Below are 18,784 nucleotides of genomic sequence, written 5' to 3' on the forward strand. Positions count from 1 at the left end.
AGACCTTTTCATGGACAGCTCCCAGACATGGAACTTAGTTCCACAGGATGCGAGGTGGATCCCTTACCTTCTGTCCTTCAATTGGCAGGTCAAGACCTTTATTTTTCAGCCAGCTTTTGGCCATTGCTTGGACTGTAGGGAAATGAGTCTTTCAGAGGGAATGGTGCACTTTTTTTAGCTTCCTTAATTTTTTTAAAGGTATGTGTGTCTTTTGCTGTTGTTGTTTTAAATGATAGTGCACTTAATAATCTTTTAATGTTATTATCAGGGACGTGATGGCACTGCGGGCTAAACCGCAGAAGCCTTTGTGTACTGCAGGGTCAGAAGACCAGCAGTCGTAAGATCGAATCCTCGCGATGGAGTGAGCTCCTGTTGCTTGTCCCAGCTCCCGCCAACCTAGCAGTTCAAAAGCATGTGAATGCGAGTAGATAAATAGGTACCATTTCAGTGGGAAGGTAAACAGCGTTCCGGGTCTAAGTCGCGCTGGCCACGTGACAACGGAAACTGTCTTCGGACAAACGCTGGCTCTACGGCTTGGAAACGGGGATGAGCACTTCGCCCTAGAGTCGAACACAACTGACTACAAAATGTCAAGGGGAACCTTTACCTTTACCTAATGTTATTATATACTTAATTGCATTTAAAAAAAAAATATTCTGATTTACATGTTACCTTCTACTGTGCAATTTTGTAAGCTGTCTTCGTTCCCTGAATTTGAAGAAAGGAGGGTAAGGAAATCAATGAATAAATAATATAATTTTTTAAAAAATGCCTAACAGTTTTCTGCCGTCTGAGGATAAATTATCTCTCAAAATTTTAAACCATCTCATTGTTCTGAGAGTTTTGTTGCCAGCGCTGTAACATAATCCCATCTAAACTCAACAGCTCCTTGAACTTTATTTAACCTTCACTTGTGGCAGATAAACATAATATACAAGAGGGAGACACAGGAATTGGCATAATGAGACCTGACAAAATGTGCATATGATTCCCTTTCTGTCTACTCCATATGAATGTATTAATGCACATGACTAAACATTTCACATAAACGCTGCTAATTCCCGAACACTTTCTCTGCAATCCACCTCTAAATACTCACATTATCTCTACCTATGGAAAACAATTTAACACAATAATCTGTCTCATACCAAGCTGAGATCTGTGCTTTTCCATACACTGAGTTGGAGCCAAATTTAGCCACACTTAAAAAGATTCCTGGAAAAGTTAGCCATGAATAACTTTTGAAATCTGAATAACAAATTTCACTACTTTTAATTGATCTCCTCTCTGTGTGAGCAAATCTAGATAACAATCCATTAAATCATTCCAAATATGTTCAGAGTTATGCTGCAAAGTAGCAGCTAAGTGGCACTGTGGATGTTTGGGAACTCCCTGTGGTTCCAGTAGCTGAAGGACACCCACCAGCGGCTGGATGTACAAAAGAGGGAGAAGGGGAGAGGGAGAGGGAAAGGGGAAGGGGAGGGAGATGTCTTCAGCTGTCCTCCAACCATTTTGAATTCAATTGCAAGAACCAATCGCTATCTATCATTTGTAGAGATAAGCATGAATCTTGGTTTGGAGATTCATTCCATTTCATACATACAGCACCAAAGTGCCACGCATTCGCTTCCTCTGCCTTCCTGGCTGGCTCCCTCACTCACCAGCTGGTGCATGCTCTTCTCCTACTCTTCAGTTGTTTGACCAGTTCCCGATGGGAGCATGAGTTTGCTGTCCTGTCTCCCTGTCTGAGTGGGAGATCAGCCAAGGAGGTGGGGCAGGGAAGCCTGTGCTCAGACTAGTCAAAAAGCCAAAGGAGGAGGAGAGGAGCATGCATTGGCTGTTGAGTGGGAGATTCAGGTGTGGGAAGGAAACACATGGCACAATTTCTAATTATTTGATATAGAGAGAGGTGTGGAATCTTTGCCCATCCAAGTATTCTACCGTTCATCTCCTAGAAGCTCTAGCCAGTGAAGACAATTTAACACTCCAGTTGGAGAGGATGTATAGAAGGATATCCAGGGACTCTTATGTATAATACAGTTGATAAACTGTGCTGTAATGAATAGAGGTATAGAACAGGGTTCAGGAAACTTGGGTTTAAATCCTTGCTTGGCCATGGAAACTCAAGGGGTTGTGGGAGTGAAATTAGTAAAATAACCTCCTTAATACATCACTCACATTTTAAGCTCTATTAAAATCACTATTGGTGGTGCTGCGGGTTAAACCGCAGAAGCCTGTGCTGCAGGGTCAGAAGACCAAGCAGTCGTAAGATCAAATCCATGTGACGGAGTGAGCGCCCGTCGCTTGTCCCAGCTCCTGCCTACCTAGCGGTTCGAAAGCATGCAAATGCAAGTAGATAAATAGGGACCACCTCGGTGGGAAGGTAATGGCGTTCCGTGTCTAAGTCGCACTGGCCATGTGACCACGGAAGATTGTCTTCGGACAAACGCTGGCTCTATGGCTTGGAAACGGGGATGAGCACCGCCCCCTAGAGTCGAACACGACTGGACAAAAATTGTCAAGGGGAACCTTTACCTTTACCTTTTTAAAATCACTATAAGTCAGTTCCAACTGAATGACACATAACATATACATCCAGGGACTTTAGTCAACTATCTGGACTCTCCTATTTGCCTTCTATTTGTATCTGGAGGGGATAGTATTGAAGAACCCAACCATCCCCACACGGGAATGGATAGTGAATGCTTATCCTTTAATTTCTCAGCAGAGTAGCGTACAGACCTATGATGTGAGAGAGCCACATTCAGTTATAGGGATGCAGAAAACATGTTAATTGATCTAATGCAAATGAAGACTCCTCGTCATAGCCTACCTCACAGAACTGTTACAAGAAGCAACTGCAACATGGAGTGTAAAGTATTTTCCATGAGCAAAAGTTCACCAAAATGAATGAATGAATGAATGAATAGTCCCTTCATAAGACTAAAGAAAACAAATATTGCCTGGACTTTGAATACTTGATATGTGATTAATGGATTTTTATGTGCTTTTCCAGCTGTCATTAATATTATGGCAAATACTCAAGTACAGTTCTTAACTGATGTAAAACTAAAGATTTCCAAAGAAACCCAGTCCCCCTTTGGGACCTAGAATATCTTCCAATTGCTTCTACACTTTGTTTAGCACATAGAGAACTAGCTTTAGATAAAAAATGCAGCTATAAGCAATCATCCTTCTACATTTCTACTGAAACTCCTATTCCCCACTTATTCAACACATTAAAAATGGAATATGAAAGTATTTCAGATGTGTTCTCTTCCCAACCTTTCCTTGGTGGGGGATGGAGAGTTTCCAAGATATGCAAATTGACTACATGGACACATTCACACAAATTGGCTTGGTAATTAAAATATCAAAATACAGGCTCCAACCAAGATATGAATGGACAGTAACAAGAATAGGGACATGTGACATATGTTCATCAAAATAGATGGTAAATTATACAGAACATATGACAATTCTCTTCAGAGAAGACAAAGAGACATTATTCCATCCATCAAGAACAAGACAGCCCTAGAAACCGTCTACCTTTTCCCCAAGGATCTTTCACAAGAATCAGGTTAACATTTAGTGACATTTCAGCACAATTCAGAGTAACATTTTTGATGTACAGAATCTTGCTTGGGAGATCATGTTTAATGTATATCCACCTACACAAAAACCCCTTGATATTGCCTTGAAACACAGGACATTTGACCAAAACAATTGCAAGCTCCAATCCTGAACAGAGCTTAAAGTTGTCCAAAAAAAGAGTGTTTAGATTGAAATTTGGGAGTCTGGAGATTAGAAACAGTGTGCATTCTTTTGTTTCCCTTGTCCTTGCAGGCAAAGTAGTGCCACCACCCATTCCTCAACTGACATTTTCAGGAAAAGTCTGAAAAAGCTAATGGTAACAACTAGCACCGGAGTCATAACTGGGGCTTTGACCCATAGGGCCAAAATTGCTTCTGAAAGGTGCAAATCTTTGTTTGTTGTCATTTGCTACCCAAAAGGCATGAACCTGATTATGCTGAGTGCGTACATTGCCTCAAGCCAGTCATCCCCAAGCAAAGTAGAAAACAAAATAGGCTGGTGTAGTACAGAATTCGTATGGCCACCACATGATTAAACCTAGGTTTACCTCCCATTCCTCTTTTTGACTTCCCAAGCATTTCAATCCCACAACTCAAGCTTAACCAATAGGGCTGGGGAGCCCCAGTCACCAACATCGCCAATTACAACCTCTAAAAGTGGTGACCAGCGATCAAACTCTAGGACAGTGTTGCAGAAACACTGGTCCTCCAGATGTTTTAGACCTCAAGATCCTTTAAAAAAACAACTATAGGCCACATCAGGAATGAAGCCTAAAGACTCCAAACAGTCTTTATTTTGGGGATTTCCTGGTCTTTGCTGATCACATAACAAATTTCACAGTTCCTTACAATTCTCATTTTACTTTATTTGCACCGATTACTGTAATAATGTGCAACAGTGCATATTTGGCTTAATGAGTGAAGAGGATTCTTGATGGGGTTATCATGATCACAAAAATTGTATTTTATACTTTTTTTCTAATCTATGTTCTATTTCTATGTATCTGTACATTCACTATAGGATGAAAAACCTGGAAATGTCAGAAAAATGCATATGTGCAACAATCTGTATAAAACTTAGTGGAGTGGGACAGAAGATTAAGAGATAATAGCCAAAATCCTGTTGCTTCACAGAGTAAATCTTATTAAGGCCATTGGAGATTTAGTGAGTCAACTCCGCCATAAATTCAATTGATTCAAATGGGCCTACTCCATGATAAAATGAGTGACAGTTAGAGAAGACCCATTTGAATCAATTTCAGTTTACAGAGGAGTTGACTCACCAAATTCTCATTGAGTCAATGGGCCTACTGTAGTACAATTTACTGCACTAAGCAACAGGATTTGGGCCATGGACTCAATACCACTAAGAAACTGATATGTTTTCTCAACTCATAGGATGAAAAATTCAGATGGGATTTTTTTGCTAACATTTCTCGAAGAAACCTCAAAAAGTGTCCCAGCATTCTCTTCAAATTACAGGTTTTCCATTCTCTGACATCTCCTTGCTGCCATAAGTTAAACACCAGAACAATTTCATATCAAAGAGAAAGTGGGGGATGCTTTCAATGTTGACATTTCACTTCACAGGCACCACCACCACCAAAAACATATTGCCACCACAGTTAATTTTCTGGCCGTCGCTCAGGCCTTGACCTTCTTGTTTAGCATGCAAATCAAACCCAAAGACATATTGGCTGAAATCCTGTTGCATAGTGCATCACAATAAAGTATTGCCAATGAATAAGTGGACATTGGGGAGTCAACCCCTCCATAACTCCTGTTGATTCAAATGGGCACACTCTAGTTGCAGCTTACTATGCTAAAGAAAGTAGCAACTAGAGTAGGCCCTCTTGAACCAATAGAAATAATAGAGGAATTGATTCACCAAATCCTCACTGACTCACTAGGCCTACTGAAGTGTGTATTACTCAGCTAAGCAACAGGATTGCAACCATAGTTGGTTGGCTTTGTTTGGTTCTTCAGAAGAATGTCACAACATTGTGATATTTCATTACTAGCTAATGCCCTCTTGCGTTTGATGGTTGGGAAAGAAAGGAGAGCTACATCCTTTTGTTTTGTCCCTTCTCCCCCAATCTCTCCATTTTGCTATGTCAATGCTGCTTCCAAGGCCAATAGTTTGAATGGAATGTTTGTGGAATGTTTGTGCCTCTTGCAAGGATCAGCCATTGTCCTATGCCTGCTCTCATGGCGCATGGCTTGTTTCACAAAGGACACACATTTTTGAGACAAATTTTTGAGGGTCTCCTGATTTATTCTCACTTCAGGGTAATAAACCTCACTGGGATTCAAAATTCTTCATCAGATTGTCTTATCAAATCGAGACACATTTTTGACAATAAAGCTGTGCACATTTTTTGAAAAGGGCATCTAGCTCTAGCTTCTGTTTGCAATGAAGTTCTAAGACCACATTGACCAGAATGCATGCTTCTGTGTCTCCTTTTGCACTTTCGGCTGCATACTGAGGTTTGCAAGAACAGTGCAAGAGAGGGGATTTTAAGCTTTATGGCTCCAGTGTGGAACTTGAATGCAACATGACTTTATCTGCTCTGACGCCACTAATAATAATGAATGCCTGACTGGATGTCTCAGGTTTTTGGAACAGAATTCCCACTGACCTTGTTGATAACAGCGCATGAGGTGAATAACATTTGTTACTAAGCTTGCCTGTTTGGAACCGAGAAGTTTAGTTACAAACTTGTTTAGCCCCAATAACAGCCTGTCCTACTACTTCAATTCCCCAGTGAAAAGTGCATGGTTATTGACCTGACAGTGAAAAGGCTTGTTGTTTGAATCTTCGTATGACCCTATAGTGCCATTCTGGATCTCTAAGGAATAGTTTCCTGGGGCTTCTGGCTCAGTGGTTCTTGATCTTCAGGGCAAATTACTCCACTGAAACCATCAGACACTATATAAAGCATTATAGTATAGAGTATTACAAACTGTTAGGGGGGGAACAACTTCCAACTATGTCTCAAATTAGATTCCAACTATTTTGTCTCCCATAAGCCCGTCGGAGCCACTGGGAACCCTTAGAAAAGGACTCAGATTGCTAACTACTGTAGATCTATCAACATGGGCATCTCATATTTTCCTCTCCATTTTATTGAAATTAGATTGTGATTCGATCTGTATTCTTTCGAGTGGTGGGAACTGCTTTGCTTAATCAAGTGGGAAATGCAAGCTGATGAATCTATGCAAGAAAGGAGCAGGAAATAAGTGAACAATTGTTTCATTCTCACTATGCAAAGGGCCAACCTCAAAGTCGAGGAACAATGTACACAGTTGGTATTATTTGAAATCAGAATACAATTGATTATTGTGCTCCTTCCATTCCTTTCATGGAACACAACATGGCTTTGAAAACAAGCAACAGAGGTACAAACAAGTCTCAGCAGCATAAGCTAATGGAACTAAAGAAGAAAAGGTGTGCATTTGCTATCTCTTTCTGCTTCATGATAATCACAGTTATGATCTCTGCTAGTGACATTTACAGCTTTCAGAGCATGAAAAAAGGCTTGCAGGTAAACACAAGGTCATCCCAAACATGGCCCTCAGGTGGCCTTTGCTGATATGAAATAAGAAGAAGAAACAATAAGTAGAATGCCTGAGCTATTTTGAATTCCTACCTTATTCACTGCACCATCATCCATGATAATTCCTTTTTGAAACAGGACTTCTCCGGAGAGCTGAGAAAGATAATGGCAAGGAAACAATATACAGCTCTATTATTATTCATTCAAAGTCTGCAGTACATCTAACTACAAGACATTTATTTTAAATTGCAAATATAAAGTGTGCTTAAACAATGATTTGCCAGCATTTGTATTAACCAACACCAGATTAGTTGAGCTAAAGACTTCTGCCTCTGTCAAATGAAAATTTGAGTCCCCTTCTCACCCATCCCAGGTTGAAGGCTCAAATGGGAGTTCTTCATTCGTGTCCTGCCAGCCACTAAATCAAGTTCTTCTCTTAAACAGGAAATGCATATGTATCCCCAGCTCTATAAAGAGACACTGTGGCTTAAAATCTTCCCCAGAGCCATGTAATGTTTCTGCAGTACATAGGACAGGGTTACTGCATTGCCAGCTCAGCCACTTCCAATTTTGTGAGATTCCAGGCCAAAATTTAAGATCAGGGCATGGGCCCTTTTAAAGTTGCGTAAGAGAGATTGAGGCAGACAATATGGATTTCATAACCTGTGGTAATTCCTAAACAAATAGGTGTGCAACATAAATACATTTTTTGTATACATTACAGAAGGCTAGTACCACTTAGGAGTGGGAAGAAGAAAGCCATCTAGGTTTTAGAGTCACTTAATGTTATGCACTGTCAAGTCGGAATTGACTTACAGTGAGCCTAATAGGGCTTTCAAGGTAAGTGAATTGTTTAATGAATTGTTTTACCAGTTCCATGTGCACAGTGAGTTTCCATAGTTGAGCGGGAATTCGAACACAGGCCTCCTAAGTCCTAGCCCATCACTCTGTCCACTGCATCACACTGGATATATTCTAGAGGCACTACATACAATAAAAATCAAACTTTCCCCTCCTCTCAAGTTTGCCTCCTCAGATCTAGAGCAATCATTCAGAACCTTTTTCTGGCCATGGCCATAAACAGAATATGAAAGAAATATGGACTGAATCAGGGTTCTGGAAGTCACATAACAAACCTTATAAGGTGGTTTGTGATGAATTGTTTCCAGTCTGTGGCTCCTTTCAAATGCGCCAGGGGCTCCCCCCCCCCCCCCCGTGGGTGGGCATATGGCCCCTGTTCAGAATTGGCTGAACTAGAGCATCATTTCCTGAGACTTTGTCAAACCCCCTGACACCTGGAAACTTTAAAAGGAAATGTGCTGAAAATCTTTTTAAATTCTTCTGAAAATTATCCATAAACATTTTCCAACTCCTATGAGCCAAATAAAATCAAAACTTTGGGTTATCAAGATCCTCTGTAATTGAACAAAAGTTTCAAATTCCATTATCTTATTTGTATTATTTCCATTCCTCACCGCCCACCAAATGGTCATTACTGCTGCTGTTGTTACTGTGATGGTGATGACCAACTACATCTACTCAGTATATTTGAATGCTTCAGTTTCCCCCCCCCCCCAGGCAAATCATTGGGGTAGAAAAAGGAAAATGTGTGGGAAATGGAGACAGAAGTCTAACCTGCACCTTTTAAAGAATGTGAAGGTGGGGAAATTAGATGTATTTGTATGATCTGAGGTCACTGAATATGCAAGAATCCTACCCCGGCAAAAATGTCACATACTGTGAGACCAGATGTGTGAGAGAGACAGCCCTCTCATGGGAGTGCCATCCCTCCCACCAACCTCTGAGAAAGAAAATCAGACCCCGCCAGTTCCCCCACCCAGGAAGACAAGACCACCCGGACCAGACCCGGGGAACATAGAGAAGAGTTTAAACGAACTAATGGTTAAAGAGACTGGGACTCTCTTGATGGGCATGGAAGAAAAAGGGTGGGAAGTAGTGGAGGAGGGGTTGGGAGATATAAAAGGAGGAGAAGGGGAGTTACTGGGTAATTGGGAATGGATTTGGATAGAAGATCCTTGGACGGGGCAAGTGGAAAAGCTAAGAATTCCAAAGGAAGAAGTGGATGCATGGAAGAGGAGAGAACTCACTCCCAAACCATCATATGGGGGTGAGAAAGAGACTAAGGGAAGAGAAGGAGAAGATTGAGAGGGAGCAGAGAGAGAGGTTGGAATGGAGGATGTGGGAGATGCATCAGAGGGGAATTGAGAGACCTCACGGGAGACAGGGGAACCCACCCGGGAGTGTGACTGGGTGGACTTTTGAGGGGAGGACACCACCACCCTATTGGAATGAGAGGAAGGAGTGTTACTAAACCTGGATACCCCGCTTGAGTGGTATGTTCAGAGTGGAAACCCTTTTAAGTTTGAAGATTGGAAAACCTTGGTTGACTGGTTGTCAAATGGGGATAAAGCTCGGAACACATTCGTTGATGCTGGGCTGTTATTAAATAATCCAGTAAATGTTACCCCTATTGCAAAACCTAAGAAATCTGGTGATTTATTTTGAGTAAATGTAGAGCCACACTTACAACCCTCAGGCATACATTTTTGCAAATAAATGCTTTACAATCACAGGCTGATATCCTGTAAGTGGGAACAGATAACACAATCCACATTGTGGCAAATTGTTATAAATTAAGAAGTCAGCATAGACACTTGCTGTTGCATGCCAAGTTGCAAGATGCAAATCAACTACAAATGCCTGTGATGTCTCCTTAATAATGATAATGTGCCATCAAGTACATTCTGACTTATGGAGACGCTTTTCAGTGTTTTCCACATAGAAAGTACTCAGAAGTGGTTTACGCTTCTCTTCTTCCAGGGATGCACTGGGATTGTGCAGTTTATCCAAGACCAGACATACTAGAGGCACTGTGGAGAGTCAAACTCCCATCCTCTGTCTCCATAGCCAGATATCTAAACCACCAAGCTGTCCAGCCAGCAATTCTCCACCGAAATTTATACTGTGTTGCAGATCCTCCTTTTTTATTTTCCCATCAGCTTTCCAGGACAAATATCACAACAGATTTTCTCAGAAACCCTTGTTGTTGTTTAGTCATTAAGTCATATCCGACTCTTTGTGACCCCACAGACCAGAGCACGCCAGGCCCTCCTGTCTTCCACTGCCTCCTGGAGTTGGGTCAAATTCATGTTGGTCTCTTTGATGACACTGTCCAACCATCTCATCCCCTGTCGTCCCTTTCTCCTCTTGCCTTCACTCTTTCCCAACATTAGGGTCTTTTCCAGGGAATCTTCTCTTCTCACAAGATGGCCAAAGTATTGGAGCCTCAGCTTCAGGATTTGTCCTTCCAGTGACCCTTCAGAAGCCCTGTTCAAATCTGAATATGTAATGCTCAGTTTTCTGTGATCTACAAGCATAGCTTCATCAAGTAGGCAACTTCCGGATCTATGGCAATATTTAGGAAAATAAAAATGGGATCATGTGCACATGCTTAGTTCAGAATTAAAATTTTGTAAAAAGCAGAGTTAATATTTTAGTTAAAAACAATATTCCTTTAAAATTCCTAGTTCATTGTTCACTGAGACCCCTTTCTTTGCAAGAATCATGCCACAGATAATAAGCACTGGAAGATCTATTTAATTACAGATATATCCTTCCTCAGCCAATCTGTTTTTCTCTCTGTGTGTCTTACAAACTTATCTTGTCCATGCAGTCCGAATGATGTATTGTGCGTCAGTGGGAGCCATTCCAAATGTGAGCAGCCGATCTACAGCTGATATCAGCAGGCTGTATCTCTTATCTCTAATTAAAACCCTCATCCAATTGTAGTCAAAAGGGTTTCATCCTTAAATTGCAATTGGAATTTGAGCGGGTTTGGAGGAGGTAGTAGCCAGTACAAAAGGCTCCAGATTGTCAGTGGTTGTATTTTATTTTATTTTTTAAAGGTAACAGTCAGAAAAATACAGGCCTGGGGTCCAGACTAGGCTCACACTCATGTAACAGCTGCTGTTTTGTCCATGTAGATGTGAAAAGTCCATGCTATATTGGTCAACAAGAAGTCACAGGGAAGCATTTCACTTTTTGTTCATTTGCTTCCCTTCTCCTTTACCCCTACTTCTTTCTCTTGATGGGAAAAAATGAATTTGGAAAAGTGCTTATCAATGCAACAAAACAAACAGAATTCCCTGCAATTGCTTCCTTACTTGGCAAGGGAAGTCAGAGCAAGACCTCAGAAGATTGTAAAGCTTTTTGACTGGCATATATGGGAGAAGGTCGTTTATAAGCCAGACTGATGCCAATTGTTTGGTTTTAAAGACTCAAATCAACATTTGAAACAGGAACTGGAGACAAAGTGAAATCTAAAGCATATTGTAGTCAAAACATCCCACCTGTTTAGAGATACAGAAACATCATCATTTCAATTTTGGTCACATTGCTCTGCATCTCTACCTGCACTACTAAAAGCTATCCGCCCTTGTTTTGTCTTGAGTTTCAAGACTTTGTGTTTTGTTCCTGCACTGGCATTTGCACATATTTTAATTCAATGACACAACCTTTCCCATTTTCTAAATCATGTTGATATGAACCTCCTACCCCTCCCCACCATTATGCCCATTTTTAGCTACTTGCATCTTTGAAATGTATGCATCATTTTTATCTAATGTACTCATGACAGGCTGCCTCATCTTGTCAAGGTAGCTTGTTTCATGGAGAATGAAACTCAACCATTCAACCATTCAATATGATGTCTTCACATTCTTATCCAATGTAAAATGCTTCCCTTCTCCCAATTTTCTAGCTCTCTGGAGGTGGTGGCAGTTGGAGGTAAGGATGGAAAGGGACGGTCCTCCTCTGTGATTATGTGGAGCTGCAGGGGTAGAGACTAGAACTGGTTTCTTCATATATGAATACCCCCATCTCTAGTAGGACTCTTTGCTTACCCACCCAGAAGATGGTGAGGACACAGATGTTGTGGTGTGACATTAAGCCGGTCGGGGTGGGGCTAAGGCAAGCCTTTATATAGCACTCCTGCACCCACAGCCTCTTTTGAAAGTGCATGGCCCATCTGCCCATCCTGTGGGTCCAGTCTGAGACTTCAAGGCCAGATAGGAAAGTTTGGCCTGCTCCTCCTGATTGGCATATTGAACAAAAGGTGGGCAGGAGATTTTTTGCCTATCCCATACTGTTTACTCACAGGCACTGATGGGCTGATCAGGGTTAGGACACAGCTAAACTGGTCACACTGGTGGGTAGTGCAGGCGGTGTTTCAGTGAGTTCCCGAGGGGGCAACCAGGTGGGTGCCAGCCCATCCAATGTCCCTGCGCTGCCGATCCTGAGATTTCAGTACCGGGCTGGGGGATGCAGAGGGGTGGTTGGGCCAAGATTTGGATGATGGCGCCCTGGGGCAGGGGATCATCTGATACTTGGCAGGCCAAGTCCCGTGTAAGGTCTGGAGTGGAGGTCAGGCTGACCCCTGGCTCAAAACTAGGATTTGGCACTATGGTAGCGACCCTGTGGGAAGTGAAAGATTAAGGTTTGAATGTTTAATAAAGTTTAACTCAAACCCATCACCCGCAATTCGCCTCTTTAGAAAAAACCTATCCATTTTGAAGGACATCAACCCAGAGCGTTCACTGGAAGGACAGATCCTGAAGCTGAGGCTCCAATACTTTGGCCATCTCATGAGAAGAGAAGACTCCCTGGAAAAGACACTGATGTTGGGAAAGTATGAAGGCAAGAGGAGAAGGGGACGACAGAGGATGAGATGGCTGGACAGTGTCATCGAAGTGACCAACATGACTTTGACCCAACTCCGGGAGGCAGTGGAAGACAGGAGGGCCTGGCGTGCTCTGGTCCATGGGGTCATGAAGAGTCAGACATGACTAAATGACTAAACAACAACAAATTCCAGGCTGTTTGGGGGAAATGATAGTTTTCCTCTTCACATGCACTGCCTGTGACTCTCCCAAAATGACGCCCCTTTGTTGAAATTACTTCATCTTGGAAGTTAAATCTAAGTAGCTTCATTTAGTCCAAAACAGATCTTTCTTGAACTTTCACCAGCCATTTTCAAACACTTGTTGAGGACACAGTATGACAGACCTTTCCTCAACTTTTTCCGCCTCCTTATTTAGGTCATGAATCTGCTGCTTCAAACACAACGTAAGCTGTACTCTTATAAATAGCCCTGTCCTGCTGGTGAACATATTTTCATCATGATCCTCCCCCAAAAAACCTCTTGGGAAAGAAGAATTGTTGTCATCTGCTTAATGAATAATGGAACATTTTTAAAAAGACACAACCTAATTATTCTCTGTTCTCATTAAGTAAGTCACTTTTATTAGGCCATCTTGCTACACCTTGGTTCCATAATATAACCACTCTCAATTAATGCTGAAGATAATTCTTCAAGTGCTGCTTTATATCCTCCTCATCATGATGCCTTCCTTTAAAAATCCTTGGGGGGAAAATGAAAAGAATATGGAAGTGACATCTCACAACAGATGCTCGATTGGGGCTGAGCTAAAAATGTGCCATTGTTAAAGTTGTTGTGTTTAGTTCTGTATGGTTTGTTCTAACTATCTGTAAACCTCCCAGAATAGTGTTTCAGCACTAATGGTATGGTATGGTATGGCATGGTATGGTATAACAAACAAACAAACAAACAAACAAACAAATAAATAAACATTTTAGTCCGGAAATGTCAAGTAAGCTGAAAGGGAAAATGACAGATTTGCTGATTTTAGGAAGGATGACTGATAATTTCATTTTACTTTGACTTTTGATCAACATTTTTAAACATTCACCAAATTCGGATGCAATAACAAAGTAAACTGCCTTATGAATTCCTTCCCCGCAAGGTCTTAGAATAGATCATTTCTGGACATTCTTTTTTAGTCAGAGATAGGCATGGTTTGTTTTTCAGGTCTGGGCTAGAGACACCCAACCACTTGCCTGTGTGCCTGCCTCCTTCCCCCTGCCCCGTTGCCTCCCTACCTGGTCCAGCCACTGCCACCATAGAGACAGAGGTCCGGTTTCTCTTCCAGGAGCTGGGGGGGCATGGCAAATCAGTCTCTTGGTAAGAACTCTACACTAGCTCAGAATCCTTGCTACTTTGCTGTCTTTCAGTGTTTAGCTTAGGCTAAGGTTGCTTTCTTTTTGTGTGTGCGCGCGTATTGCTCTTTATGTGAACTGGCTTGTTGTCTCAAAAGTGTTTTCCTTTTTTGTTAACTGTTTGTCTTTTCTCATCTCCAACGTTTATGTGCACTATTCGGCGTTTGAGTTGCTTGCTTCTAACTTCAGCCTCCTTAGACAGGAATTGGCTACACTGATATTGTAAACCAATTTTGTTATCTGGTTTGGTCCTACATTACAGGGTCAGCATTTAACCCAAAAGGGAAGGCTGGCTAGATTTATAGTTCACAGAGTGAGGGGGCACAACTGCTAGCGAAGTCTGGGCTGTTAAAAGCCAGTGGAGTTTGCACGGCTTCTCATAGGGCGTGGGGAGGGACTGGAGGGGTGGATTTTGCTCCTCTTGAGAGACCCTTCTAGTGGAAGGAAGTACCCCATGGGCTGGGTTTGGACCCTGATGGTGACCAGATGAGAAAGAGGAGAGGAGTGCTGAATCTTAAATGCCTGATTAGGTATTAAAGAAATGATGTCAGCTGGATATATATCATAAGACTGTTTCCAACTTCAGCGATTCTCCCAGCCTTTTCTAGACCTAAAATGTTCAACCAATCCCTGCTTCTGGCAGCGCCCTCATCTTATGCAGCTTGCTCAGGGCCACATAGGAGGCAGGGCAGATAGCCCGATCACCCACACCCTCTCCAGATGATCTTGGATGTTGCATTTTCTGTGAGGCAAGTCTGGTCTCCAGCTCTGCAACCAGGTACTCCAACCCACTGAACATCGCACCGGGATTACAGCTGAAATTCATTCTTCCACACAAATCTCAAAGGGGTGGGAATTGCACCCTCTCTCTCTTTTTTATGTGAACTGTACGAGTCTGCCACAGCAGGAAACCAAGAAAAAGTCCCTCTTTTCTCCTCACCAATAGATTTTTTAGTGCAAGGGGTCCCCTGCCCTCTTTTGAAGAAATCTAACGGGAAATATTGTGAGATCTTTCCTATTTTTCCTGGGTTTTTTTTTGTCATCATACTCTGAAAGAAATATCGATCTGGCCAGAATTATTACAATTCCTATAAGAAATGTTTTTTTTTTCCTGTGTTGGATTCCTGGGGAAAAGTCATTAAGCTGCCAGAATTTGGCAGTTTCCTCTACAAAAGAACAATCAATCAATCAAAGAACAATAAACAAAGGTTCTTGCTTTTGTGACAAGTTGGGTTATCTGACTGGTGCACAGAAAGGTATCAAGAAGAAGTCTCAAGTGTGGTTGGACTTGGAAATTTTGCAAGAATAAGACATTTTCAAGCAGCCTCCACATCCCAAATATAGGTTTGTCTGATATTGGTCTGAGCTGATAGCGATTAACAGGGTAAGAAATCTTACAGTAATGATGAATAATTCAGTGAAAACATGTATTCAGTGCTGATGCCTTGGTGAAAATGGGAATGACATACAAAATCAAACTACCAGTATCATCACATCACTCCACAAAATTATTGTGCAGCAACATGCACACATTGCTAATGGCATTTAAAAAGGTAGCCAAATGACCAATAAAGAGGGAGGTCAATGTTTGAAGGCATTTTAACACAAGAATTAAAGAAAATACATCTCACAAGGGGAACAAGACAGAAACAAATACAGCAATGCAAGAAGTATAGAAACATTAGCACCTGAGGTTATTGAATAAAAATGAATGATGGGCAAAGGAAATTATATTGTTACACAACACTAGAGGTACCAGATGTCAGGGACAAAACCAAAGAGCAGCAGGTGGAATGTTGTGATCTCCAGGGGCTAGACTTTGTGATACCAGAGAGGAAGGGCCACCAAGGAGAGGGGGGAGGACCAGATTTTGTTTCTTGAAGAACTGATGATTGAAATTAGAGATGGGCTTGAGGCATTGCCTCTGAATGGAGGTGGCAGGGCTGAGAAGTGCTCCAACCTGTTCAAGCAGTAAACAAGCCAGCAAGAACCACCAGACTGGCTGTTTGTGCCCATCTCTAAAAGAAATAGGCAGGAGGGAAATCTAGGAGAATGGAAAGTGCACCTAGGATCCAAGTAAAAAATTAGTGTGAACCCTACCAGGCCCTTCCCCAGCAGAACCATGCATCCTAACTCAGCTTCTTGACTTTTTAATTAGAATTACAGCAGCAGTTCCTTCTGCCTTTCCCCCTACAGTCCCATAGGGTCAAATTATAGTCTCTAAACAACTTTTTAGCTTGGGGGCTGAGCAAATTTCCCTGGAATTCCCCCAGAGTCCAGGTTCTGGAAGGCAGGAAGGAAGAGAGAGAGATTAGGTCCAGGAAGCACCCTTTTTAGGGAAGGGGTGTATAAACAAGCACAGCAACTCATTCTCTGCAGCGTGTCTCTCCTGCTCTCCTTCCTTCAGGGCCTGTCCAGCAACATTCAAGTTCACATAGCCTTGTCCAAACACATACCTGGATTCTCCTGTTGCCAGCCAACAAACTTGGTGAAGGCAGACAGCTTCCCATCCATCTTTTTCTCCCAAGATAGGCAGCAACCCCCACCTCCCCAGGTCTGCTCTTTTATTCCCTTTGACCCTGCCTACTCCAGCTGTCTCTCATAAGGAGTCTGCCTCTCCTGCAGCTGCAGGCACGCTCTCCAGCCAGCCTGATCCTGAAGCCACTCGCTCTCTCCTCTCAGCCACCTGCTACCTGACTGCTGGGGCTTGGTAGGGGTGCACCCCTGCACACACCAGGTTATCAGGTAACACGGCAACACAGAACAAGAGGGGAGAAAAAACTCAGCATTTGTGGTGGCCCACCAGGTGACCAGATTCTACCTACAGGGGTAGTGATTGTTGTCATTCCTCCTAGGGCTTGCATCCTACCTTGCCTTACCTAAAGCACATGGTGGGCTTCTATGACAAAAAGTCTCATGACCTGAGATGCAAATGTTCCACTCCCTGACTCGTTCGAAACAACCACATGGGTCGAAGTGCATGACATTCCACTGGCCCTTTCCCCAGGGCCAGTAGCCTCATCCTTGGCTATTTGATGAAGCAGAGAGGGAGAGGTACAACACAGGGAGGAGCAGGTTCATGCTGAGTCCAGAGCCCAGGAAAGAACGAATGGGACAGGAGATAGGTTTTTAAGCCACCTGTCACAAAGAGGAGGAAGCTTTTCCAGTGCCACGTGCCTGAGATTCACCTCCCTATCTGGACACCTGGGGAAGAATCTCACTTCACTGAGTCTTCAGCCACTACCCTGAGATCTGCTAAACCTAAACAGCACATACTCGGATTCTAAAATTCAGCACCACATATATTATAATAATAAATACATTTATTGTCATTGTAAGTATATACAGGGTATACCCATACAACAAAATTCACACAGACACCCAGAGACTAGACCCACGTGCACACTCATAAAAAATCCCCAAACACTCCCCACCCACTAAAAATCCCCCACTAAGAATACCCAATCAAAATACTGTATTAGTTAAAAAATACCGATCTCTGGAGTGCCTAGCCACTGCAAATGCTTGTGCCACCATCTTCTTTCCATATTATATTATATTATATTATATTATATTATATTATATTATATTATATTATATTATATTATATTATATTATATTATATTATCGGGCAAAATCCTGCTGCCTTAATGACCCCAGCATAGAGTGGATCTGGGCATTGGAAATAATGTATATTAAGTGGAAAATTTCCTTTCCCCCCATTTCATTTCCCAAGAGTCATTACAGTTCCCCCCCCCCACAAAGTGTTTGAGTGGTACAGAATGGGTGTGAGAGGCTTTTGAGAGAGAGAGAGAGAGAGAATCAGCATTGATTCATGCTGTTGCAGCTTCACCCTGCCTCTAAGTGGGAGTCCCCTGGAGGAGGCAGGGCTGAGAAGCCAGGACAACAACAGGACACCTGTGCAGCTGGAGGACCAAACTAATACCTCCCACTGAACTGGGAGGGTTGTGTCCATCTTGAATCAGGACCACGGGTGATCAGAAAATCCAGTGGTGATCTTCCAGACTTTCAGGACTGCCTCCAGTCCTGAGACCTCCAATGGCTTCATCAGACTTAAACGTAACTTACAGCACGGTGGATAAACTTTCCGATGGATACTAGTCTCACTAGCCATATATCACCTGCAGTGTGAATGACAGTATGCGTTTGAATATCACTTGCTAGAATGCTAGAGCAAGGCAGTGCCACCTCCCCAGAGCTGTCTGCTCAACCATTGTGCAAAAGTGATGCTCAAGTAGGGTAGCCCTATGGGCTATTTCAGGAAGACTTGCCTCAAGGTACAGTCTCAGTAGAATTCTAGCAATAATTTTGAGAAACTCTTTGCATTGTGGACTTTATTGGCAGCTTCTTTGAAAATTCCATTGCCATTGTCATCATCATCTTCATCATCACCCCTCCACATGTTATAACCAACAGTATCTTTAGACAAAATGACTGTGTGCTATTTTGACACAAGTGTAAAATAAAACAATGCAACTTTTTTTAAAAAAAAATTGATGTTCATTTAAAATAGTAAGC

The 18,784-nt window shown here is 42.3% G+C and overlaps 1 protein-coding gene across 4 annotated transcripts in view; it reads right to left on the reverse strand.

Moving 5' to 3' along the window:
* The window catches only part of LRRTM4 (leucine rich repeat transmembrane neuronal 4), a 481,217-nt gene that overhangs the window by 210,347 nt on the left and 252,086 nt on the right, over positions 1 to 18,784 (reverse strand). For 2 of the 4 annotated variants that reach the window (XR_012080937.2, XM_072979359.2), the window contains exon 3: positions 7,244 to 7,303. The exons of the other annotated variants lie outside the window; for them this stretch is intronic. Coding sequence is in view for 1 of the 2 variants with exons in the window: in XM_072979359.2 (XP_072835460.2) it covers positions 7,244 to 7,303 (60 nt within the window). In the remaining variant the exon portion in view is untranslated. The remainder of the gene's footprint in view (positions 1 to 7,243; positions 7,304 to 18,784) is intronic. 4 annotated transcript variants of the gene reach the window in all.

The sequence above is a fragment of the Pogona vitticeps genome, chromosome 8, assembly GCF_051106095.1.
Source record: "Pogona vitticeps strain Pit_001003342236 chromosome 8, PviZW2.1, whole genome shotgun sequence".
NCBI classification, from domain to species: domain Eukaryota; kingdom Metazoa; phylum Chordata; class Lepidosauria; order Squamata; family Agamidae; genus Pogona; species Pogona vitticeps.